The sequence below is a fragment of the Buteo buteo genome, chromosome 22, assembly GCF_964188355.1.
Source record: "Buteo buteo chromosome 22, bButBut1.hap1.1, whole genome shotgun sequence".
Lineage (NCBI taxonomy): Eukaryota > Metazoa > Chordata > Aves > Accipitriformes > Accipitridae > Buteo > Buteo buteo.
The window spans coordinates 1,616,138-1,642,919 of NC_134192.1; the positions used below are offsets into that span (position 1 = coordinate 1,616,138).

At 53.1% G+C, this 26,782-nt stretch overlaps 1 protein-coding gene across 2 annotated transcripts in view; it reads right to left on the bottom strand.

The window, feature by feature from the left end:
* Nucleotides 1–241: 241 nt before the first annotated feature.
* Nucleotides 242–26,782, bottom strand: part of LOC142043131 (Krueppel-like factor 5) — a 28,523-nt gene continuing 1,982 nt past the window's right edge. For both annotated transcript variants that reach the window (XM_075053921.1, XM_075053920.1), the window contains exons 2-5: nt 12,874–12,921; nt 8,836–9,739; nt 6,192–6,251; nt 242–2,768 (exon numbers count right to left, since the gene is read on the bottom strand). In XM_075053921.1, coding sequence (XP_074910022.1) covers nt 2,590–2,768; nt 6,192–6,251; nt 8,836–9,739; nt 12,874–12,921 — 1,191 coding nt within the window. In that variant the 3' untranslated portion in view covers nt 242–2,589. The remainder of the gene's footprint in view (nt 2,769–6,191; nt 6,252–8,835; nt 9,740–12,873; nt 12,922–26,782) is intronic.

Consider the following 26,782-nt stretch of genomic DNA (forward strand, 5'->3'; position numbering starts at 1 on the left):
ACGTGGAGGTTGCAGTTACAGCCGTGGGGGCTGCTGGCTCCCCGTGGGGGGGGTGCGCGGGGACCACGGTGCCGCCGGCTCGCCGTGCCAGGGCTCACCCGCTGAGGGGCTGAACGGGTGCCAGCAAAGCCGGGTGGAGCCCAGCAGGTCCCAGCACGGCCGCGTTGGGTCCCCACCAGCCCCACCGAGCCAGCCTGAGCTTCCTGGAGACACCGGCGGGGCTGAGGCATCTCCACGCTACCCTGAAATTCCTTTGGCGTGAGCTCAACCCGCCGTGCTGGCAGACACGCACGCTCCTACACCCTGCACCACCGCCGTTCTCCGAGGGGTTTTTCCATCATCAGAGACCTTCCCTGAGGCTCTCCAGACCCATCTCAAAGCAGAAGAAAGAGGTAAAACTGTCCCCTGCGTGGAGGCTTAAGGCCATGCACCATTCCTACCCCCCCATTTTTGGGGGGGAAGATGGCACTGCGTGCCCTACACACTCATATAGCTCAACCCAAGCTCCAAGGTGAGGTGGGAAAAAGGAGGAGCCCAGGTCACAGCGGTGGCATTGGCAAGGTCCTGCTCTCTGCCCTGAAGAGGAGCCAGACCCCACTGCCAACAAGGCAGATGGCAAACGAGCCCATTTGCACCAGCACCTGCCGATCCTGACGACAAGCGAGGAAAGAGCTGGAAAAAGAACATGGAGGACATACACATGGTCAGGAAAAGCTGATTTAAGAGCCAGGCTCTCCAATCCTCAGTTGAACGCGGTGTCAAGAGGGTGCCGTCATCAAACCCTCCAGCCAGGCAAAGACCCCAGTGCTGAGGTCTGGAAAGCCCTTGCCACGCACCGTCAGGGAAAGTCACCCAAGCCGGCTCCCAGCAATTCAGTGGCCTGACTTCACCCCTCCATTCCCACCCTCCCTGGTGGCATGGAGAAAAGAGGAGGCTTCTTGCCAAAGAGCCACACGAAGGGTTCGCTGCAGCGCTGCACCGCCAGCCCCGGGCACATCATCCATCCCAAAGCCTACACCACAGCACACACACCTCACCCCCCTCAAATCCTTCCTGCCCTCCTCTCCTGTCACACCAGACCAGCTACGTGGACCACAGGTGTGATCAGTTTTATTTATCCAAGGCAAAGGACAACCAGGAACCCAGCTACGGTTTTTGGCTAATGTGCGGTTTGGCAATAGCAGAGAGGGGTGGCCTTCAAATTTTCACCTCCTGAAGATGCCACAGTTTGGCGTGGCCTTTCAGTTCAGGCTGCAGATGCGCATCAGCCTGCGTGTTACCTAAATTTGTTTGAGGAAGAATAAAAGAGGAGGACGGTGTGGGGGAAATCAATATTCTGTTGAACACACTGGGCCCATTATTTGCTCCTGATTTATTTATTACCTGCACGGCTGCTGTTTAAACTGGCATGGCCTGGTTCTTGTTCTGCCTAAGTTTAACCACCGGTAGACTTTGAAGAATGGCTGATGTGCCCCACGCGTCACGGCACCCCACAGAAGAGGGAAGGTGCCTTACGGAGCCCAAGGCAGTGAACCTGTGAGGTAGGTAACATGATTACAATCTGAACAGCAGGATTTATTGGAATTTTTTTCAAAGATGCTTTTTTCTTTTTTTCTTTTCTGTCTGAATGTGATAAAATGGCAATAGCAAAAGACCGGTGTGATTGGCAATGACTGATTCCTTGTGTGCATGTTCAAGGCATGAGTAGAGCCTGCCCAGTGCTTTTTGGAGAAAGGCACAGTGTGTTCTGGGAAACCAGAGCTTTATCAGTGGCTTTTTTGCAGTCCTCTGGGTGGCTTCAAGACCCATGCTGGTCCTCCCAGAAACACCTGAAGTCAAAATTCATTTTGGAAGCAGAAATGCTACGGACACGACCAAAAAACCTGGCCAAGCAGGGCAGATATTCGCAGCCCCGAGTGAGCTGGCTGCCAGGAAACCACAGGTGGGCTCAAGGGGACACAGATGATGGGTTTTGTCATCTGCTTTTGTGCTGTCCTTTGCTTGAAGGCACGTCAGGTGAGTATGTCATTTTGTCTGTGCCCCCCCAGAGACCGGGATTGTCAACCCAAACAGCCCTGGGCACAGGCTCCTGTTCTCGCACATCAGAGGTACCACGGCCACGCCATGGGGCAGTCCAAGAGGATTGCACCAACAGTTTGAAGTGAGACCTCTCACGCACGGCCAGGCTACCAACCCGTCACAACCTCCTCAGGCTCACTAAAGGCACTGCCCCGAAAGGGGTAAAAAAATCCCAAAGAGCTTGAGACACGAAGGACAGTTGCTCCTGAGTGACAAATAAATAGCAGGTTTGCTGGAAGAAAGCCCTTTGGAATCCAAGGTCCATCGCCCCAGCGCTGCCGGTAGCCTCGTCATGAGATCAGTCTGTAATTACAACTCTTTTTTAATGAGATTTCTTTGAAAACCAGAAACAGTTGGGGACAGGGCTTGCAGAGGGGGCTTGCCCACCACCCTTGCCCTGCCGGTTGATCACAGCATGGGTTTGTTCCTATGTACGAGCAGAGGAGAGGCCCCCTCAGAAAAGAAAAGAGTTTCAGCTGCTCTTGGAGAAGTGGCGAACGTAGGCGGCTCCTAGTTTTGGTGCCGCTTCATGTGGAGAGCCAGATGGTCAGAGCGGGAGAAGCACCGGCCACAGGCCACGCACTTGAAGGGCTTGGCGCCCGTGTGCTTCCGATAGTGCCGGGTCAGCTCGTCGGAGCGGGCAAAGCGCCAGTCGCAGCCTTCCCATGTGCATTTATAGGGCTTCTCACCTGCGGGGAAGAGCCACAGGTCACAGGCACAGTACAGCCCCACCACCGCTCAAGAGCCTACGTGGACACGCAACTGCCCGGCCTCCCGAATACCCAACCCATCCTCTCAGAGATGCCCGTCCTCCTTGGGAGGCCCTGGAGGGCACCCAGGGCTGCCCCGCTGCAAAACAGGGCTCGTGGCCACGCTGGTGCTTTGCATGACCAGAGTGCGCTTGCTGTATTACCGTCCATAGCCACCAAGGGACTGTAAATTGTTGAGCTGCAGTAACCAGGTCTTGTCCATGTGCCCCCCTCCCCGCCCCACTTTGCTTTCTAGGCTTGGTTTCCAGTGCTGTTCAAGTTCCTGTTGGATTTTGGAGCATTTCTGGCTAAAAATTTTTCTGAGTTTTTTGTTTGTTTTTATTTTTTTAACTAAAAAGCTAAAAATTCCTGTGGAAGGTGTTGCTGCTCATACAGGCGTGGGGGGCATGAAACCATCTAACGCTCTTTGCCTCAAAGTTCAGCCCTGCAGCAGCTCTCCGTACACAAAACACTGTGTTTTCTTCAGAGCATCTGGGTGATGTAATGCCTCTGCCCTCTTCCCCCCTCCTGCCCATACACACCTATTCCTGAACTGAAATCAATTAAATTGTGCAACTTCTCAGCCAGCTGGGAACTGGGCTGGAAAAGCCTGTGCCCGCTTCCAACTGCCTGTGTGCCCAGGTTGTAGAGCTGAACCCTGGCTGCAGCCCTCTCCGCGCATGGGTGTGGTGCTCTCAAATATTAGCCCTCGCTCTTAACAGCCTGAACAAGCAGGCAGAGTTCAGGGAATGTGCTGACTTTCCCGACCTCAAATATTTACCATTTCATCGGCCAATTGCTGAGCGCACCACCGCGGCATGACTGCACGTACACATGCAGCATGCATGTACAGGCATGTGTGTCGTGCTCCGACATGTTTCCCAGCAAACGGCCGTTCCTCCCCACAGCCTGTGTGCTAGGCAGGCGGTGGTTTTGGCCAGGAAACAGAAAACATTCAGCCACAGCAAGATCTACAGTGTCTTGCATGCACTGGACATAATATGAAAGCACAGACACGTGAACCTGGAGGAGACAGGGCACCAAGACCACATCCAGCTCCTCAAAAAGCCCCTAGGCTCTGCACCATGGGGAGGAGAGAGGTATATTTTTATGGCTCAGGTAAATAGAGAACTTAAGAGTCAATTTACAAGCAGCACGCTGGATGTTTTACGGCATGCTGGGGATCTCAGGGTTTGCGTTAGCATGCTAAGACAAAGGCGGGATTTGCACTGTGCAGCCACAGACATTGTCCCAGCCAGGTCACCTGGCTGGGTCAACCCTACCAAGGCCCTTTAGTTTCAAACAATAACAGGTTGATCTCCAGGATAGAAACAAAATGCTTTCCATTGTCCCACAAGCTGGCTCCATCTCCCAGGACAGCACGGCAGGGCAAGCTCAAACAAAGGACCCAAACTGGCATTCCCAGCCCCCGGGAGGCGGGTGAGCAGCCACCGGGTTATATATTTAATCTCACAATGGCACCCAGGAAATGAATGGTGTCTCCAGGAGATGAATACAGCCCAGCCCATAGCAACGGGCAAACCACAAGAAAAGATCTTAGAGATCATGTACTTCTCAGCCCAGCTGCCATCAGGCGAGGAATCCAGAGAAAGGGCGTTATTAACCCTTCAAGTGATGGAGCTGAAGTGGCATCAAGCGTACTTAGCTGGCGGGAGTTGGGACGGGCCCTGCTGTTGCAGCTCCAGCACTGTGCTCAGCGAGGCTGAGGACACAAAGGCAAAAAATGAGGCTTCAAAAATTAGACGCAGACGCCTTGAGCCTGCCTGCGTATGGCGCTCTGTTTTGGATTCCCTTCTTTTTACCCACCCCACACTACCAGTTTTCTTGACTACTCAGGTCACATCCTCCTTCGCCTCTCTGCCCTTCCCTTTTACAGCAAGTGAAGTGGAAGGAGGCAAACACACTTGGATTTCTAGCCCAATTACTGGGAAACCTGGAAAAATGACTGCATTTTATTGGGTTCAAAAACTGCCCAGGTTTGCCTGGATACATCTCTATATTGTGACTCGTAGAGACGGTGCCTGTCTCAGATGGGTCACGTCTCTGGGCACAGAGCTAAGACCTGTGCTCTGAACGGAAGGGGAAAAGAGATATTTCATTTTAAAGCGAGAGCCCTACCATAGCCCTGAATACAGACTGCTGTTGTGACAAATGCTTATCACCACCCAGCCCTCAGAGCCGGGACAATGTCCTTCCTGTTCCTTTCTTCCACCCCTTCCGTGTTGTTCTCCAGCCCGCTCCTACCCAGGCCCTGCCAAAAAAATATTGTACCTCATGCACAAAGAAAAATTCTTTGCTGGCTTGTTCGAAGGACTGATAAGATGAAAACGGAACAGAGCCAAGTGCAAGAACTGATTCCCAGCCTCAGGATGGGTTTTGTTCGTTGTTAATAAAAAAGAAAAGTGAACTCTGGGCCAGCTTAATTGCTTTCAGTAAAGATCAGCCCTTCTATAAAAGAGATTTATGATTGCACTGATGGTTCCTGGACTACCTGAGGATCTGATAAAGTTTCAGGTATAATAAATGCCTTAATGAGAAGACCTGTGCTTGAATGCACAAGTGCCACTGAGCTAGGTTTACCCCAGGGAAGCTGGTTGTAGTGGGAGCAAGTGCCACTGAGCTAGGTTTACCCCAGGGAAGCTGGTTGCAGTGGGAGCTCCTCAGTGCTAGTGACCCTGTTTACACCAGCAAGGGCAGCCCACGGCACCTTTGCCCTCGGGAATGACGGCACAGCCTTTCTGTTCGTGTATTCAGAGCCCTTCCGTACGTCTATTTGGCTGCTCCAGTGATACACCACTAGCAGCTGCTAAGGGGACAAGTACTGGGTGCAAGTGGTCTGTGTGGCTGGTACACAAGGAGATACGAGGGGTTCCTTCCTCTCCTTGGGAACCACAGGGGCACTTGACACAAAAGAGACAGCCCTTGTCTCCTCAGAGGTCATACAGATGCAGCACATACCTTTAGGCAATCTTTCTGTAGGCTAAGCAGGATCAGACCTGGCTAGGATTTGGGAGATCTCAAAGGAAGAGCTCAGAGTAATAGAGGTTTTGGGGGCACCTCCTCCTCCCAATCCATCGACTCGAGAGCCTCCGAGAGTTCTCCTAAATTCTAGACCATCCCTCCAGAAGGCAAGCAAGTGCACGTAGCAGTGTACAGTCGCTCTAAACCAGTGCAACCATTGGACTTTTTTTGACATTAATATCAATAGACTTAACTGTGCTCCTTACCCCAATAACCACCCCAGATTAAGGTAATCTACCCAGCTACATTATCACCACCATTACCAGGCACAGCATAAGAAGTGCAGGCTGGCAGAGTTTCCTGATGATGTGGTGCTCTTACCTGTGTGAGTCCTCTGATGTGCCTTCAGGTGTGAGCTCTTGGTATAAACTTTTGAGCAACCTGCAAAAACAGAAAAGACACAACTTCCCTGTGAGAAAGGGGCCCTTCCTCAAACAAATCCAGAACATTTATATTTGAGGTTAGGGACAGAGCAGGCCTGAAAAGCACTCTGGGTAACAGTATGCAAATAAGCCTGGCTATACCCGTTTTGTTTCAGCAGAAACTAAAGAGCATTTGTTCTCCAAGACAGACAGACCTTTACAACACTCCATCTTTTGCCATACAACCCTGACACCCATGGGCATTATGCTGGGAATTAGGGGGGTGGGGAAGAATCAGGCACAGACTTCCAAATCCCCCTTTCTTCAGCCAGGTCTTCGAGGCAGGATGAAGACATTAAATTCACCACCGTTAGCTGCTGGCTTTGTGCTGCCGTTTGTCTTTCTGGATTCCAGATGTAACTGATATCACTACTGCAAGGCTGGACGGAAGATGTATTTTGTAATAGTCCCAGCCCCAGCAGATATGGTAAAAATGTTCCAGGAAACGCCAGGTACACTGTGGAGCCACAACCTGGCTTTCAGGATCCAGAATAAAGCCAGTGGGAAGTTTTTTCAGATCAGCAACAACAGGTTTAATCAAAGGAGGGCTCTTAACAGAAACACCAGGACTTTGTCAAAAGTTTCAACAGGCATCTCAAAATGAATCATTGCTAGTCCCTCATTTCAGTTAGATAAAGCTTAGAAAAGCTTCTCATGCTGCCTTTATGGCCCTGCTTCACTGTGTTTTGACAAGTATATTAAAATATGAAGTTTTATGACCTGCATAAGCAACATAGTCATATTTTTCGTTCCACTGTTTCCACACAGCCTAAAGAAGCCTCTTGCAGGACATCACCTCTCCATGCTGTCCTGCTCGGGAGGTGCAGGAGCAGCTAGCTGCCTTTCCCTTCCCCATGGTAGGAGGGGTGAGGGTTGGTGACTGAGTTCAGTTTTGCTTCTGATGCTCTGAAGCCTCAGTGGTCCCTCACACAGTATGCATGAGACCAAGGACTGCCTCCCTGCTGGACACAGAAACGAAGCCAGCCGAGCACCCAGAGCAGTTTCCAAACCCAGCGGGAGCAGCACAGAGAAGCCAGAGCAGGGCATGGCTGAGCTTCATTTCCCCATGACCATGTAGAGGAAAAAGTGCTGCGGCTGCCACCTGGAAATTTGGATCAGGGCTTTGCAAACAGGTCTCCCCTGTTCATCAGGTTACTGGTGTGAATTCGGCATGCCTCCTGTCGCTTCCTCGTGCAGACCATGTCAGTAAGACCTGCTGCACCTGCCACCAGTCCTGACTGCTTTCACCTCTAGCTGAACCTCAGTGTGAAGGATTAGAAGAAGCCCTCTCTGCACCCTTAATCTGTCTCCCACCGTGAAGGTAGAAGGTAGAAAATTCAGCACAAGCTGTTAACCACAAGAACATGGGTGCAGCTTCTGGCTCAGAAAGTCCCTAATCTGGAAGTTGCCAGAGGGCGGGAAGGTGTTAAGCACAGAAAGATCTCACTAAACATGTCCTATTCTTATATACTTCCTCGGGGCACTGCTGGAGACAGGATCTGGGCTAGACAGGCCTCTGGGCAGACCTACTACAGGCACTCTTGTGCCATGGAAAGAGCACATAAATCTTGCAGGAGGCAGTTAGGAAATGACTTTCCTCAGTTCACACACCGCCATGGGAGAACTGTTTGCTAATCCCCAACAGCGCGATGGCTGGGGCTCGGCCCAGGAAGTGGGAGGTGTGTGTCCCTGCACAAGGACTGGTGATTTTCATGCCCTCACGCTGCTGTCACTGGGGTTACTCGCTAGGAACATGACTGCTTCTCTCCCATGCGGCATGAATGACAGTTTGCATCTGTGGGTCCCACAAGCCCTCTGTGCACAGTGCAGGAAACACTGCAAGATCTCCTCCTGCCAAGGCACGACAGGTCTTTAGATGGACATGCTCATGCAATGAGGTGACAGACAGGGAACAGCTTCAGCTCTGGGCTGATCGCTACCCTGAAATGCCTTTCCACACCATCCTGATGCAGCACATGAAGACACTGAAGGATATGACAGAGAGATATTCAGCTCATTGCCTCTTTGGAAGAAGAGAATTGGGGCTGCAGAGAAAGACTGTGAAGGCTGCTTATGGAAATTATTGGATGGTTTGCCACCTATTATGGGAGAGTGGGAAAGGAAAGGTCAGTGAGAAAGCCAGCATGGTCTCATCTGCGGAGGGCATGTGGCTGCTCAGGGTTAGGCAAGACCAGAGCGAAACAGGCAGCTAAGGCAGCAGATTTCCAGGAGCATCCCTGTGCTTTGCAGGAGCTTTCTGCCTCTCAGAGTCAGGCTTGCTTTTGCCAGAGTGCAAAGGGGAAATGGAAAAGGAGAAAAAAGGCATCAGCTAGCACAGGCAGGATCGACCTCTTATATTCCCTTGGTGTTGGTGGGAACCCCACTTCCCTGGGGCTCTCCACCCAGCTCCATAGCTCCCTTCATCACGCGGGCAAGATGATTTCAGATTAAACTCCTGCGGAGGCCCAAGGCAGCCCCCAGCCTCAGTGTTTCAAGAAGAGACAACCCCCAAAGCTGAGCGAGTACATCAAACATGATCATACCTGGGTAATCGCAGTGATGGATTCTCCTTTTCTCCAGCTCAGGGTTGTTGCGTCTGTTGTATTTGGGGGGCTGCATGACAATGTGCCCCTGGGAGAGCGTCCCAAGGCCATTGGGGACTGGGGGGACCTGGGACGACTGGACCAACTTCAGTCCAAAAGTGGCTTCATAGGATGGTGGGGGAGAGATGGTGTTGATGAGCTCAGGTTGATTTTCTGGGCTGCCAGGCTGTGAGTTGGGGGGTGAAGGGGGCAGGTTCACCCCTGGAGCAGGGTAGAACTGCCCTGAGAGGCTGAAGTTTCCCTGTCCCTGGGAGACATGTGGGTAATGCTTAACTGGCCCCCCTGGCTGGACAGGTCTGTGGACCACACTGGACATGGTGTTACCTGTGGACATGGTAACACCACTGAGACTGTTGATGGCTGTGGTGCTGTTGGAGGAGGATGTCAGAGTGGTAATGTCACCGCTTCCGTTGCCAAGAGGCATCTGGTAAAGCTGCGATTGCTGTGGATTGGTGGATAAGGGGATCTCAGAAGGCATCTCCTGCTTGATGAAGATGTTGTTCACTGCCACTGACTGGGGCATGCTGAAGACGCTGGTGAAGTCGGGCAGGGTCTGCGTGGAGCCGGAGGCAGAAGAGCAGGGCTGGGCGAAGCTGGTGCCAGGCTCTGTTTTGATCTGTGGGAACGGCGTCATGGGTTTGGGTGGCCGGTAAAGTCCAGTGCGCAGGTGCGTTGTGTCTGGCAGAATCACATTGATGTTCACGCTGTATGGCGTAGAAGTGGGCTTCTCTGTGGAGAAGAACTCATCCACCACTGAGGCACTCTCCCGACGGTACTTCTTGTCTGGTATCATTGGGATGGGTGGCACTTCATTTGAAAGGTACTTATCCAATTCGGACCGTGCCTGTGGCAAAAAATAAAAAACGAGAACTTGTGAAGAGTGACCTTGACACACTGGTGGTGGAAGTCCAATGTTCAACAAGTACCTAAGAGAGCAGGAAATCGAGCGAGCAGCAAGAATGGCCCAGGAGTCACAGGCTGCAGTGATTAAGCTTCAGTCTCTGACTCAGCCAGGCTCCCCAGGAGTGAATCACTGTCCTCTGTCCCACTTCCCTCCTACCTATTTGCACTGATAACAAAGGGTAAGCTAGGCAGAGGATGCAGTTATGAGAGAAATAGAGCCTGATAAAGAAGTCACAAGCTTTAGGTACAAAGCTTTCGTCACAAACAGGAGAATTTAACACTAGAAATGGGATGAGATCAGAAACTCTGCTCCAGTCAGCCTAACGCTTTGGGCATGTTGGATCTGCAGTCCACCTTAGACATGCTGATTCTGGTCTCCTTTAAACTCAACAGCCTGAGATGTATTGCATTTTATCCTAGGACAATATCTTTGACTAACTGAGAATATTCTAGGACAGCATCTTTAAATAATTGAGAATAATGTGGGCTATAGCCCTAGAAATCTAGGCAAAGTTGCCACTAATTCAGTGGACTGTGAGCCTAAAATGGAAGCTGCCAGTCATACTATTACTGTCTTGTCTTGGTAAAGTGACTCAGCCCTCACCTAACCTTTGGGTTAGTTCTAGTTTTGTAGAGCTGTTTTTACAAGTCTGGGTTCCCAAGCTAACAGGACCTCTAGCTCAGACAATCACCCCTTGCCAGGTTTCTTCCCCTCCTGGTTCATGTCTGATGCGGCATCCCACTGGATCCAGGCCCAATAATTCAGCAACCTGATGGAGCAATCCGCTAGGAAATTCATCCCCTGGCATTCGATGACTCAAGTTCTGCTCTTTGTGGTTAAAGATACCAGTGCTAATGCTCTTCTATAAAGCTACAGCCTTTAATTATGTGGTTATCCATGTGTCAAGCTCATTGCAAAGCCCTCGTAGACTCATTCATATGTAGAGGAGCTGGCAAAACCACCAGGTTTCCCTGGCAGAGCCTACAGCGCACTTCAGGAGAGCAAGCTGACCTCACCCCACACCCTGCACGCTTGAGCCGAGGGTTTTACAGCTCTGAACTATGTCACTGGAGTGCAATGGGCCAAAGTCATCCTTGCTGCAACTTCATTGCTCTTAACAAAGCTGGATGGGACCCAAGAGATTTCCTCGCCCTTTGCAGTGAAACCTATCACCTCTGCTTCCAGCTAATTCAAAGAACCTTTGCACCTCCGCAAGCCATACTGGCAACGCATGGGTAAGCTGGCTTCCACCCAAATACAGGTACGTGCCACAGATACACTCTCCTCTACAAAGGTAGAAGCTCAGAGCAGCTGGACTTGGAAGTGCTACACTGCACTGGGACCGTGTTTTCTACGCTGTGGTTGCTGTACTGGTGTGTGTACACATTGTGCTGTCAATCCTGTCTGTCCTCATCGAATGTGCAGGCCCTGAAAAGTCCCTGCCCTCATTAAAGGAAGCTATGTCTTGGCACTACAAGCTCACTTAGTGCCACATCCTCACCCAACTGCCTCTGCTCAAGGCAGCGCTGCCTCCAGCAACACCCCCCTCCCCATGCTCCAGTGAGAAAACCCTTGCTCAGGCATACCCTAAAGCTAAGGCATCAGTGGGAGGCAGGAAAGAGAATAAGAGACCCTCAACTCAGTCCTATGCTCCCTCCCCTGCAGCGTCCAGCTTGGGTTCCTGCCCGAGGGAGAATCACGTCAAAGATTTGGAGCTGAACCCTTCCTGCTCCTGCCCTGTGCACCCACACTGGCATATTACTGTTACCCTTGGGAGTCAGCTTGCTCTAGGCAGTACCAGAGGCTCCGAATGCCGTACATACCTGAGCAATGAAATGACCCACTTGCCAGGAGTGGGGGCAGGGGGAAGGTGTTGGATGCCTTTTACTTCTACACTTCCCTTATCTCCGGCATTTAACTTTCTCACCTTCAGTTCCCAAGGAAAGGTCTCCACACACCACCCCCTCCCCCCACTTCCCCAGCCCCACACACCCCCCCCCCCCCACACCCCCCCACACCCCCCCCCCCCCCCCCCCCGGCAACTCCAGTGGGTCCTTATATGGCAGGTGACCAGGCAGGTATATTAAATGTAGAAAGGCACGGAGGGCCCTAATTTCAGATCCAAAACCTGCATTCTCAGCCAGAGTTCCCCTGTCCACTGCCTGCCCTCCTCTTTGGTGTCTCCCAGCCTCCTTTTCTCTCATAACCACCCCTACCTGCAGGGCAAAGTCTTCTTCTTGTCATTCCATTAAAGCCTGATAAATGCAATTCTGATCCTGAGCAGCCCCAGGGTCCTGGGGAAAGGGGGCGTTAAGGGGCAGCTGGTCAGCAGAGCAAAACCAACAGGCTTGCACCAGACAGGAAAGGATACCAGCCCTGTCCGGAGCTGCAGCCCCACTGGTGTGTGCAGGACCTGGAGGGTGAGGGCCCCACCCTGCTGGAATCCAGACTGACATAATGCTGCTGATTGTGTCACCGGTTCCAAACGACCCCGAGGGCCCCAGCATTCTTCAAAGAGGGGAAAAGGGGCACTTTGCTTGTTTGTGGCCCAGAAACACCTAGCAACCCTAGTCCGCTCTGGCACTGCTTGCACTGTGTGCTGACACCTAATACCAAGCCATTTCCCTAAACACCTCCCAGCCAATGCTCTATCCAAAACCAACTCCTCCTCGGCCCACGGTCAGCACAATTGGGATGACTAAGTGCTGACACGTCTGGGTGGCATCCAACTCAAGTGTCCTGAGTGCAGGTGTCTCTATCTGGCTGTCACTCACAGCTCCTTTCACGGTCAGTGGGGATCCAGTTAATGGAGACACACAAGCCGCGAAGGAGTTAGATAGCTACACAGGCACCCGCCCGGGTGGCTTGCACAGATGGAGTGGGAGGAACGCACCCCAGCTGGCAGCGGGGGCAGAAGGAAGGAGCGCAGGTGCTGCCATGTCCTCGCCAGTGGATCTGGGTGGCCTGCACTGGGGCGGGGAAGCCCCGGCTCAATCTTTTAGGGGCTTTAGCGGTACCTCTCACCAACGGGGGCAGAAGCGTGCCAAGAGGGAGGAATGAGGAAAGCGCTTCACCTCCAGAATGAGCGGCGGCATCCGCTGTTCCATCCTCATGGGGTGCAGCTGTGGGGCAGACAGGCCTGGGTTAGTCGGGCGGCCTCCCCTGGGCCACGACCACCCCCCACAGGCCTCCCCCAACCACCCCCGGCCATGAAGGACCTCACACACACCCCCCCCCCCGGCTCCCCAGCCCCTCACAGCCCCCCCCAGGGCCTCAAGCCGCCCACCCTGTCAGCCGTCAGCTCCCCGCCGCCATCACCAGCACCCCGACACCGAGGCGAACCAACAGCAGGGCGGGCCAGAGCGCCGCCTGCCGCCGCGTCACCCCCTGCTGGCCGGGAGGACCAGCAGGAACCCTGAAGTGGGTGGGGCGGTGCCCCGTTGTGGGCGGGGCCAGCCCTGAAGTGGGTGGGGCAGTGCCCCGTTGTGGGCGGGGCCAGCCCCACCCTAGGCAGGGCTGGGCAGGAGCCGTGTTTGATCCAGCCCTGTGGTCGGGGGGGGATCCCCTCCGTCCCCCCGCCACAGCACAAGGGGAACCACCCGCTCCCACAGGCTCCCAAATCCGGGCTTCGCCTCCAGGAATGGGGTTTTTTTGGTTGTTTTCTTTTTTTTTGGTCTGTTTTTCCTGTCCCGGAGCGGGGTGGGAGGAGGGACAGAGCAGCCCGCTGAGGGGACGAGCAAGGGACTCGGTTCCCAGCTCACCCAGCCAGTCCCCTCCTGCTTTTATGTCTTAATCCTCGCTGAGAGGCAGAGCGGGATCCGCCGCGCACGGCGGTCGGAGCTTGCCCAAGGAGGACGGCCGCTTGGTGAATCTGGGCAGCAGCCCGGCCGGGCTGCAAGGTCTGGGGAACTCTGGGCTTCTCACGGGGAAAGAAAAGATAGCTGAGAAATACAGAGCTTTCCAGAGGAGGCTTTGAGGCACGGCGCAAAGACCTTCAGAGATTTCCAGCGCAGTCAAACCAGTAAGTTGTCCCATTTCCCAAGGGGCTCCCATCTACAAAGGCTACCTTAGGGTAGGCAGAAACGTTCGTGCCGTGTCCTGGGAACAGGCTGGAAACCACCGGAGCAGGCATCAAGGGCTGAGCCCGCAACGCTCACTCACTCAAGTCATGCATGAGGGGTTTTTTTGGTGCAGACCTGGGGCTGTGCCAAGCCCCAGCACACCCACCCTGGAACGGGCACCCACCACGAGGTGCTGTGATAGCCAGGAGACACCATGCTCAGGGCCTCAGGCACAACTCCTCTCTTCCACCCAACAGCTAACAAGCTCCCCGTCCCACAGGCCATGGCATCTGCAAGAGCAAGGATACGAGAAGGTTTCCCGGGAAGAGCCTCAGCCGTGCCACCAGGGCTCGGATGGACTGTGCTTCCCGGCAGAAGTGTGGCAGCACCACAAGCTAGTTCCAGCCCTCCGAGGTGAAGCTCTCAGCATCACACCACTGCCAGGCTCCTACAAACAGGGGATTTGGGGGAATCCCACCTCCTCAGGCACAGGAGCAGGTACCCCAGCCACCCCTGGCAGCGGAGTCCCCTTCAGCTAGCCTATTCCTGTGCTTAGCCACCTCCAAGGGGGAAAGACTTTGCCAGGACTTAAAACTCCTTTATCATTCCCCATATGCATGACAGCATGCTTGCAAATGCCCTGCACGCCTCTCTTCTCCTGCCTCGATTCCCCCCAGCTTTCCACAGAGGGCTGAGGTCTCTTCTCGGATCTCTCACCCAGACCTGGATCCTTTTTCCAAGGTCAGTCCTCCAGCACCAAGTAAAGGGGAAGTGTTATCTCCAAATCCCAAAACAGTATTTATTTGCCTTCTGTGGGTTCAGTGTCAGCTTGCGCCCCATTCTCATTCCACATCCTTCTGCAGTTGCTGCTGCCTGCTCGCTTCCAGTGTGCCCATCTTCTCCTCCACAGCCCCCCTAACCTCTACCATTTCTCCAGTTCAACAAGATTGTAGTAAAGCCTTTTCTTGCCCTCCTAGTTTGGGGTCATACACACATTGTCAGGCTCATCAGTCAGGCCAGCAAGGGCTAGAAACCAGCCCAGGCTTCCCTCTTTCTCACAGAAAACCAGCAAAACCAACTCAATGGACTCAGTTTTCCCATTTTTTGAGCTGTTCATATTCTAGGAATTGCATCTAAATGGAGGACGTTCCTTGTGAGGCCATGATAGACCACAGAGCCACATGGCCTTGAGAGGACGGGTGCCAAACAGGCTGGGGATGCTGAGAGCTGCCATGCCTGGAGAGCCACTGGTCTCCACGTGGCCTTCATGCCTGGAAGCATGAGGAGATGCTTAAATATGAAAGCTCCAGGTCAGAGTTACAAGGGTTTGGGGGTGGAAAGCTGTGTCCCGTTCCATCAACTGGAATAAACACCTTCAGAAGCACCTGCATACTTCAGCCAAGCAACTTTGCAGGTAACGCTTGAGCCTGCAAGTGGTGGTCCAGCTGCTGGATCCCTCATTTTGGGATCAACCACACCAGGAGACCAATAAAAGCCTCTGCTCTGCCAGCCGGCTGCATTCAAGACCTGCCACGGTAAGCAGCACAAATACAAAGGAAGCAATTGAGGGCAAAGCGGGACCCACCAGGAGGAAGCCCCGCAGTCACTGGGTCTCTGCGGACTCCTTGGCTGCAGCCCTGCCTGGGGCAGCTCTGGAGAGGGCAGCTGAGGACACTGCAGTGGGCTCACAGGAGACAGCAATGACCTGGAATGATCAGCCCATCCCTTCCCCCCTGTCTGCCAGCCAGAGGCAGGGAATTAACCGTTTTCTTGCCTTTTTGAGAAGGACTGAACTTATCACATAGCCAGGGAGCTCAGTTCATCTCAATACTGCAAGAAATACCCACTGTGACTTGATGGAGAAAGCCTCCAGGGCCTTCTAGCTGAAGAACCGCTAGGTCTTTAGCGGGTTCAGTGGCCCAGTTTCCCCTACAGTCACTAGCAACACCATCATTGCAGTCACTGGAGACGAGGATGAGATACGAGGTCTAGCGGCAGGCACGCCCCAGACTCCACCAACTGCATTGACAAGGGCTCCAGCAGCCGTCGTAGGAGTCACAGGTCAGTAGCTCAGGCAAAAAATGAGCAAAGGGGAAATACAGGCAAAGCGGACATCAATAAAACTTCTGTGAGTTTAGAGGTGTCCAAACTGGGATCTTTGGTTGGGCCAGGAAGGGAAAGCCAGTAAGAATAGCCTTTCATACAATAAAAGCACTGAACTCCTGTAGTATTTTCCCCTCAAAGTCATAGTATCTATTTCTGACCACGGAGGAGGGTCTTTTCAACTTTCCACAGAAAAGCAAGCCAAAAAAAAAAACCAAGCAGGAAAAGGAAAGGGGTTAGAACAAGCACTTTGTTCACTCCAGACAAGGCCATTGGACACCAGTTTGTGTCACTGGACCAGCAGGACCGTGTTACACTCAGCACTGGCACATCCGAACCTGGGACCTGGCGATCGAAATTCCCTGGAGGGCAAGATAACCTCAGCAGCCTCTGAAAGAGATATATGTTGTGAAGCCCCCAGCACTGTGAAATCAGCAAAAACCCAGCCCTGCAAGCCAGTTGCTCGGTGAAGAAAGCAGACAATGAAGCCCTGCTTCCTCCAGAGTGGATTCTCCTGTGGCTGATAGCCGCTGACATGAGTCTTCCCCCTCTACCATCTGCTGATTTTCATAAATCCTGCAGGGACCTCCTGCCTCGGAGACCTCTATCCCTCGTTCAGATGTTGTCAAAGGCAGGGTGAGGCATTATCAGGACATCGATCAATACAGGCAGAGTCCAAGACAAACATTTCTTGGGAGGACGCAGAAAAAAACGGCGCTTGAGCCAACCATGCCATTTTGCCAGCGATTAACCACGAGCATCATTAGAAGGGCACTAGGCACTGCAGGCTGTCGAGGCAGGAGGCGGGACGTGTCTTTCCCATGATTAAACGCTTTCTAATCTGAAGTTGATAAATAACAAACCGCCATAGAAACATCAGATGTTGTCACCACACGGGCAGCAGCGGAGAACAAGGAGAGAAATCAATGTTTGCTAAACAGGCAATGAGCTTGTAAAGTTGGCGGAGGGAGCGGCTTGGGGGGGAAAGGGCTCGGGGCAGGCGGCGGGGGGGACTTTCTTCAGTACTTGGCGGCTTCGAGACCTGCGCTAGCCCTTGCCCTCCCCCCTGATCCTGCTCTGCGATGCTGGGAGGCATCAAGCCCGTTCCCCCCCTCCCCAGCTGGGTCTCGGGCTCTTGCTCACAGCCGGCCCTAGCCGCAACGCTGTGCTGGTCACCGATGCAAAGATTTTTTGGGAGAGGGGTGCAAGCAAAATGCCAGCTTTGCCCGTGCAGGTCAGCCAGCAGCCCAACCGTGTGATGTGGAGGTTCAAGGGATGAGGAGACGGCAGGGAACTTGCTCCAGGTGCAAGGGGGGGCCCCTCCTCGGGGCGAGGGACCCTCCCCGAGCACGGGCGTGCGTGGGACAACGGTTGTGCCTGTTGTCCGGGCCCTGGGATTATGCAGTACAGTCTCTCTCTCATACATGCACCTGCATGAAACTCCAGCCTCCAAGGGAATCGGCAAACAATGGGGAGGATAATCATCAATCAAAAACCATGGCAAGTACCTGGCAGTACCCCTTTAAAGGCACACATTATAAATAGACTGTATTTATATACAGATTTGGTTCAATATCAGCATTTATTGTCTCCTAGTTAAATATTGACCTGAGTAAATATTTGTTTCTCTGATCATTTGGTTTTGATATTGACCTCGATCGACGTTATTTTCTGTTTGTTCCTCAAGTCTTCTGGAACTCTCTGCAAAACGGGATTAGCAAAGAAACCCCCAGGACTCTTCCTTTCAAGTACACACAGGGCCAAACGTTTAGCTGCTGTAAATAAGAAAGCACTGTTGCGGGCAGCAGAGCCAAACTCTGTGCTCATGTAGGTGGGTGCTGGGCTGCAGAAGGCCTCGGCTGGACTCCTCCGCTTGCTCTATCTCAAAGAGGTTAGGAGCAACTCCAAGAAACCAGTGCTGCCCTCAAAGCATTCAGCTGTGTCTGCATTACTTGCAGTGGGGGAAGATTCCTCTTCACTAGCTTTGGCCACCAGGAAAGTGGGCATCTAAGCTGAAGTCTCTGTGCAAGCTCTCTCTGGAGCCCATGGAGAAGACTGCTAGAGGGGATCTATCCCACCAGCTTTCCATCTCAAAGCTGGCACATCTTTCCACCTACAAGAGCAGCTCCTGGAGCAGGACAAAGATATACCCTTTCTCCAGGTTTCTGCCTGGAGCTCATGGATGGCCCAGGAGCTGAGCCACACTGCTCTGGAGGGTTATTCTGATACTGTTTTCTGCCCTTGTGTTTGAACTACCCAAAGTAATTATCACCTCTCAGAAACAAGGAATTTTCTTGAGGCCAAGAGTCACCATCAGTGTGGTGCGGGCAGCTGGGAGGTTGGCTGGCCTCTGGCTGAGCCAGTAGGCAGCGACATTTCCAGCAGACTTGCTGACTCTGTTTGCTATTCCTTTCCCCTGACAACTGATAAAGACTCACTCAAAGGCAATCTACCTTGGTTATTTATCACAGAAATCATGCCACAGAAATCAGCAATGCCAAAGGCCAAAGAAACCAGGAGAAACACCCTCATCCAACTCCAAGGTCAAGTGCCTGGAAGAAGAGCAGTTTGGAGCAGCTGGGCTCCAGTGGGCTTTAAGAGAGCAAGCAGAAACTTTTCAAAAAATAAAGCCATAAATGGACTGAAAAATAACTAGCAGGGTAGACCTTGGAGACAGCTCTGGCCCAGCTGCACCACCTCTAGGCTTTACTGACCACAGTGGCCATTCAGCCCATCTGGCCTTAGGCAGGTCTAGATGAGGGGGGGGGGGTCCCAGGTTGACATCAGAGCAGCTCCACACTGGTTTTCCCCTTTGGCAGAACTACCGAGCGCAACCTTGGCACTGGATGGAGCCCGAAGGCGGGTGGGGAAACGGGGACAGCTTTCCCTCCTCTCCCATTGCTCCCTGCTCTGCCCTGGCAGGAGGGCAGCTCTCTTTAAGAGTGGGAAGGGAGGACATGAGGACTTAAGGCAGATTTCTATTTCTGAGCTGCTTTTGCTCAGCAAAAGGCTGGGGTCAAGCCCATCAAAGCCAGCCAGAGGCTTTCCATCAAGCTAAGTGGGCACCCGCTGTTGGACGCAGGAGGCTGAGCTGGGTAGACTTTTGGTGTGAGCTGGTACAGCCATTTGGATGGTTTTTCTAGAAAGATGAAACGATCCAATGTTATTTCAATTCCTGGAAGATCAGGAGCCTTGGAGATACTTCAGCCCCAACCAAAACATGCAGGAGCTCAAGCGTTCCCCCAGTTTATGCATGCATACAATCAAAAGTTGAATTTGGATAGCTATGCAGCCCCTGCTGGTACCATCAACTAGAAGCAGGCTCACCTGCAGCCCCATTTCTCCTTCTCGGTTGCAGCCTCTGCTCCAGCACACCCTCTCCCCTGAATCTGAGAAGATGGAGGCTCTCAGATGTCACCATTCCCCAGGATGACCTGGACAAATTTATCCACCCGTTTCTAACTACTGCATAGCCATAGGACACTGGGCTTGTCCTCGAGACCTCCAGCTCCCCTCTGGTTACACATCCGTGCCGCGGGTCCTGAACCGACTGTGACATGGGAGAGGCTGTTAGAGCTCACAGGGAGCTTCCCCAGCTGGGTTTTGGGTGGGATTCATTCCGCCTCACTCAAACCATCTAAAAGCTCACACTCATCACCTCGCCTCCTCCGAGGAGAAGAAAAGAAGCACATTCCCAGGGCAGGGTCTGACAAAGGCAGAGCGAGTCATCCGCTGCTTGCTGGGGCTTGTGAAGTCCTCCTGGCATTCAGCAAGTGATAAAACAGGCCAAAAAGCCTGTTCTTCCCAGTACAACATGCAAGGCAGACCCAATACCCCATGCACGTCTGTGAAAAGCAAGGTCAGGTTTCAGGTACAGACAGCAAATCCCACCGTCCTGGTGGCCCTCAACTTCCTCGCCAAACCAGTTAGCAAAACAAAACAAAACAAACCCTGAGGCAGGTGAAAACACTGGGTTTGAACGAGTAGGTCTTTGGGGCAACTTCTTTCTTCCAAGCTTGCACGGTACCTAGCACAGTACAAGGCCAGGAAGATACTACCAGAACCAGGGATGGAGGCAGATGCTGGAGCAGGTCCGCCTGCTGCAGCCCCTTCTGCCGTGCATGCTACCCTATGTTTTTCCCAGCATCTGTGCTGCTAGGACAGCCCTTCTGTTAGCCTGAGAGCAGAGAGCCTCGAAGAGTTTCCTCAAGATCCGTTCCCTCCAGCTTAAACCCTCTCTTTCCATATTTTCCCTGTAGAGAAATGAATTGCCGATTGCTGTTAATTAAGGGAGACTGATTACGGCACAGGCCAGTAACAGGCAGTTGATAGTTCCTGTGGAGAAGGCACCGAGCCCTGGAGAAGCTCCAGCCAGAGTATTTTGGAGCCTGGAGAAGCTCCAGCCAGAGTATTTTGGAGCCTGGGGTTTGCCAGCCCCTGGGAAACACAGGGCTGTGACACTCGTCGTGTCCCAGAGGTAACGTCAAACAGTCAGCCAAGCTGCTGATTTTGAGTTCTCCCAAAAGCACGACGCAGAGCCACAAAACCACCAAATATTGAAAGTTGCTCAGAATGAAACATTATGTTCTAAAACGACGGCATTTTGAATGATCAGTTGGGAAGGGGAGATACCCCAATTTTTCCATTCAATTTAACAAACTTGGGTCATTCCCACATTTTAGAAAACACCATCAAACCTTGTATTCATTGCAAGAAGGATTTTCATTTAACTATATTCAGCCACCCCTGGGTTCAGCTCCCTAAACTGTCCTTGAGGAGCAGCAAAATGGAAAATGATAATGTTATACAGGCAGCATTAAAACGATGGGCTGAATTGGCTGGTGAGTAGGTACCCACATATCTCAGCCCTCTCCAGGATGGGTTCAGATTCCTGAAACAAGTTGCCTTAGATATGATAGACGTGATATAACAGATGGATAATATTGTTTTCTCCTGCAAGTGATAAGTACCTGTGTTTTCAGACCAGCTGTACTGGGACCAATTTCTTGCCATTCTCTTCTCCTGCTTATACTGGAAATACTACAAAGAGCAAGGTCATTAAATGCATTTTAATACTTGCAAATCCTGTCCTTGGTGGAAACTTGAAGGTCCCCATCACATTAAAAAAAAATTAAAAAATAGTAATTTTCAAAGAATTCTCCAAGCATTTCTGAACTTAATGAAAGATTCTTTGTTTGAGTTTCAATCTGAGCTTGGAAGGGGCTGAACCTCTTTGATGTGGTAAACAGCCCATGGGGTTTTTTTGAGAGTTTTCATGCTAGCTCAAGTTCTGAGAACATCTGAATTGTAAACATTAGTTATCCAATCCCCAAACACCAACTGTACCCTGTGACTCAACGTAATTCACCAATGGAGCACAAGAAAAGCAAATATTCTAATCAAGGGGCTCAGCTAACAAGACGGTTGTAAGTGTGATTATTTGCAGTGGATGGGTTAGATAAAAGAACTCACTGGACCAGAGAAAGAGAACAAAATAGCGTAGGTAGCTGACCAAACAGGTTTGAGAGGGGAAAATTCACAGTTGATGATGCACCGGCCAGAAATGCATTACCCTAGACCTTCGTGAGTAATTTCAGATGACTGTGTTTGCTTCCCACACCGTTCAGGAAGAGTGATAAAGGGAAATCCGATGCATTTATTATGGAGTCGGAGTCCCCTGCTCATTTCCTCCCTTAAATACCTGCCTTCTCAGTGTTCAAAAAAAAAATTTAAAAAAAAAAAAAAAACCAACCCCACAACATGCTTTTCAGGCTAATTTGCAACCTCTCCCATGTCAGCAAGTGGAAAACAGGCTCCAGCGAGGGCTGCGCAGGAGGACAAGGAACAGCACACCTGTAATCTTTTTCTTTCTCGGCGCTGTCCCTTTCTCTCGCTCCCCACCTTGCCGAGCCAAACTTCCCCCAAGCAGAACAATCAGCCTTTGTACCACCCAGACAAAGCCATTGTGCTCCAGCGAGCTCAAAGTTCGGCCAAGCCGTTTCATCCTACACCTTGTCTGCTTCCAGCAGCGCTTGCATGCGCACCCCCGCACACACGGGGAAGTCTGTGGGTTTGGGGGATTAAGAAAAATAAAATAACAAACGTGGCGGCTGAGATCCCCCAAATTTCCCGGTCTTTGCCTCACTGGTAACACTGGTTTTGTCCCAAGCCTGCTGCGCAGTAGCAAGCTCCGCGCTGACTTTGGACCTTCTCCCACGACAGGATCTGATCTGCGATGAGACCACCACCATCCCCCGGACACAGGGCTGCGGCGGGCAGGCGTCCTGCCTGGGGACTGTCCCTGAGGGTCTTCCTGCAAGAGCAGAGGGACAAATTCATCCTTTCTGGGGACTCGAGCTTCATTTCCCGTGGCCATGCAGACACCTGCCGGACGGAAAGCCCATCAGACTTGCAAATCTGCGGGCTGGTCCTGAAAGCATCAGGTTCCAGCTGATCCCAAAGCAAAACAGCCTGAAAAGATCCCGAGACCCCTCCAGCCGGAGGCCACGCAGGGCTCAGCCGCACCAGCTGCCAACCCACCATCTTGACTTGTGCTGAGAGGGATCGAGGGAGCCCGTTCTTCCTTGCCCAGCCTTTAACTTGACATCTCTGTATCACCAATCTGTTTCTGCACACCCCTCGAGCCTGCGCAGCCTGCTGGCACCCTGTGAAAATGAATTTTGCGCGCTTCTGCGGAACGCACGGTCATTTTTGAACCCTTCTGCAAAGCCAGGAGGATCCCAGAGGGCGGAACATGCCGGCCACCCAAGAGGGAGTGAAGAACTGTGGCTTCGCACTGCCCACAAAAGCACGTTACACGGACCGAGCAGCTCAGAAAGAGGGAGAAAAAGACGGGACCAAGCCACTGAGTCCTTGGCAGATCGCACCAGCCTGCTCCATTTCCACGCCTGTTTGCACAGTTGTAAATGTGGGATCCCGGCAGAGGCCGGAGCTCAGCTCCCTGCTCAGCTGGCGGAGTAAAGGATGGTCGAGGACCGAAGGCTCCTGCCGTGCTGTGGATCCCGGCTCGTCTGACACGTGGCGGTGCAAAGCCCGCGTAGGGCCCTTGCACCGTCACGATCCGGCAGAGACAGGCAGGGGAATACCTTCGCGTTGCAACACCGCGAGCTCAAAGCCTGTCCTCAAACGTGGGCACAGCCTCGAAAACAGGCAGTACCCTGTTGAGCTCATGTCTGTGGTGTCCCCATACCCGGGGCCACGTTCAGCAGCGTGACCTTCTTCTCCTGAGGAGGACCCCAGGAGAGGACACAATATTTTCAGTCCCCTCTGAGCACGCAAGGAGTGACATTAAACTGCAGAAAAATGCCCAGGCTCTGCTACCCCCAGCCACAACAAGCTGTCAACATCTCATGACAGGCCCAGAACAAAACTCCAAAGCTACCATCTCCCCTTTCCCTTGAGAAAAGCTGAATTCATTCATTGCATGCAACTCCTGACAGCCCAAGGAAATGAATCACTCCTTGACAGCTGTGCTGCGGACTTCTGCATCTCTACTAATAAATAAAGTGGAGCAGAAATCCTTCCTGGCCCTGATGCAAACTACATCTGTACCAAGCATGAGCCATCACCCTGGTTCCAACTGGGCTGTGCAAGATGCTGGACCACCGGGGAGCAGGAAAACCCATCCCTGGTCCAGGAGAGAGCCACCGTCTAGTCGTCACCCCAGCGCAGCCACATTCATGACAAGGACGTGGCCAAAGGGGCTTAGACCCATGAGAAGCAGGACACAGCACACAGGGCCCCGTGGGGACAGAGCAGGATTGAAACAGCTCCTGCATTGTCCAGAAAGCTGGAGCACACCTCAAAAGACTTGGCCCAGCTTCTCCTGTGATACCAGAAGCAAAATCCCTGCCAGAATAGAGTCAGAGGAACACCGCAGCACCTACATCCACTCTGCTGAAAGGGTCTGGGAAATGCCATTTGCAGCACTGAGGATCTGAAGCGCCAGGAAAAGTTCTCGGGAGGAACAGCACCATCCTGATACCATCTAATCTGTTCAACCACCTCCCAGATGCTGGAGCTGTTTTCTTCCTATGGGAGCCCCCCACCCAGCCCTCGGGCAGGGCAGAAGGGAGGTGTGCCAAGCACAGGGGTGAGAAACTGCCTGTGGGGTAGGAACTGGGCTTAGAGGACACACGGGGAGCCGTTTGCTCCCATTTCTCAGCTTGCAGCAGCGTAGCCCACCCAAGAAAAGTGGGGCAATGAAGGATGAGCTGGGTTGGGGCTATTCCCGGCCACGTTCTCCAGGATCTTCCTCGACACCCGTGACAGCCTCTGTCCCCACTGGGCGCTCACCGGCCTCAACACAACTGCCCTTGGGGCTCCTGATACAGGTAGGCAAGGGGTTAAAACAAAGGACTGTCCATCACTCTTCCCAGCAGCTTCTTTGCCAGGTCCTGACCTCACTCAACCCCGCTGCAAACCCAAGTGACCCTCCAACATCAGACAGCAGCTCTGAGTTCACGGCCGGTACGACCCACTGAGACAGGCGCTGCCTTCCCCAAATCCTCGAGGACAGGCGATTGCACCCGGCAGGCGATGGCAGGGCCAACACCCCCGATAGCCCCCATTCTCCCCAACCCTTAATTGTAGAAAACCCAACCGTGGAGACGAGCGCGGGCTACCCCTTCCACCTCACCAGCACCTCGTGCTCCTCACAACTGCAGGAAAGCCCATTAGGAGCCAGCTCCTGTCCTGCACGTGTTGGGCAGGGAGCAGAAGTGCCTTCTCCTTCCTGACCACGCTGGCAACCTTCCTTCTAGAAAACAGCTCCAGGATCGTGGAAACCTGGGTCTGTTCTCACCATCTCACTCGCCATCGCCGCGGCTGTCTGCCCAGGGACAGCTCTCCCAAGAGGGCAGGGATCGGGGCTTGCACCGCTGAGAACCACGCTGACGCCCAAGGGAGACCATGGCATAAAGCCACAGGTGCCTCCAGGAGACTCAGGAGGGATGGGGTGGCTTAGAGGACTTGGCAATGGGGTCGCTCATCCACCGTGAGGTCAAGCCCAGCCCAGAGGGACACAGTCACCCATCCGACAAGCAGCAGATGATCCCAGGAGGGTTTCCCAGCCCCAGGGAACAACAAGGTGCCCAGGAGCTGCTTTGGCTCATCAGACCTGGAGAGTGAAGGGCAGCAAGGTAGGAGCAGCAGATGAGTCCCGGTGCCCCCACAGCCCCTTTGCTCATCAGGGGGTACCCGACAGCCACGCAAAGGGACCGTCTCCTCTTCTGAAACGCTTCCCTGAACATGCCTTGGTTTTGGTTTCATTTATTATTATTTTTTACCTTCCTTCTAGCATCGACCTCTTGAGATTTACAGGGGAAAAATCTGGTTCTAGCCGATCTGACTTAAATCAGAAAGGAAAAGTGCTTTTCTCTCACAAGCCCTTTTCTCACCTCTTTTCTCTTTTTGTTTGTTTTTTTTTAATTTGGGGCAGGGCAGCTGGAAAGGCAGAGAAAAGGCAAAGAAAACTGATCGTAAACTCCACCAAGGATCTATTTCCACCTGACTCGGATCAAATAAAATTTTCAACAGCAAATAGCTCTACCTCCCACCTTCCACTCTTGTTTGAAAAGCGATTTGTGGAGTTGGGGGGGGGGACACAACTTTGCAACCAGCGAGATAAAGGGATTAGCTGTGAGTTTGCTCCTTTCTTTGCCTGAGATCAGCAAGACAGAAGTCAGGAGAGCTGGAGCAGCGGGAAATGCCCCGTGGGCGATAGCCAGTGCCGGAGCTCCGACAGGTCATAGCCTTTTCCATAAGTCTTGTCAAACTGCTCTGATAAACACCCTCCTGGAGCAAAGGGTTTCCCAGACGTGCAGCCATCCAGCTTTTCCACCCTCCAGCTACGGCAGCTTCTACAGCATCTTTTCTACAACGACCACAGCTTTTGGCGTTTGTTAAGAGAGAAAAGGGGCCAACACACAGAAAACTCCTCCCCTGGAGATGTGGGGTCCAGCCTTGGGCTGTCAGGGTTTTGCCACACATTACGTTTCACCCTGGGTGGGTTTGCCAAGAAGTCCCGATGCGGCTGTTGGGGGCTGAGCGGGTGGTGCACGGAGCACGGGTGAGCTGGTACTCGGCTCCAGCCCTGCAGCTTTCCAGCCTCCATCCCAGGGACCCCGTTGTCCATAAAGGGACCCAGGATGGTCTTATGGCAAAGGGATGACTTCTCCGATCGGCCACCCCCAAGGCCCAGCCTCGGCTGCCTCCACCCCAGAGCAAACTGGTGGTGGGGTGGCACTGCCCCAGGGACCAAACTGGGGTGAGAAACCCCTCTTCCCTTTGAAGGGCAGCAAGGTTGGTGTCGTGGGATGGTGTTTCCAACCACGGGTGGGCTCCGCGTCCCCCCGTCCCCTGCGAGGAGGACGAGAGGAGGCACGGGGCTGGCCAAAACCAGGAGGCACCGCTGCCCGTCCACCCCCCACGGCCACGGCCAAGGTGTGGGGCGACCACCAGCCCCACTGCCCAATCCCACCCGGCAGCGGGGGCTACAAAGGTGGAGAGAAAGCAAACCTCACCCTCCCTCTAGACCAAACAGGGAGCTGCCACCCTTTCCCACCAGGGACGGGCCCCAGAGATAACCCACACCTTTCCGAAGAGCTACCACCCGACCCTCCAAATTCAGATAACCCACCCGAACCCGGTGCCGAGGGGCAGGGGCTCCGCCAGCCCCAGGGTTACGGGACCACCGGAGGGGAAGGAGGAGTGGGCTGCACGACCCTCTCCCCCCATTTTGACCCCTACATCTGCAACCGCCACTCGCGGCCGCTGTGGATGCCGGATCGCCAGGGCG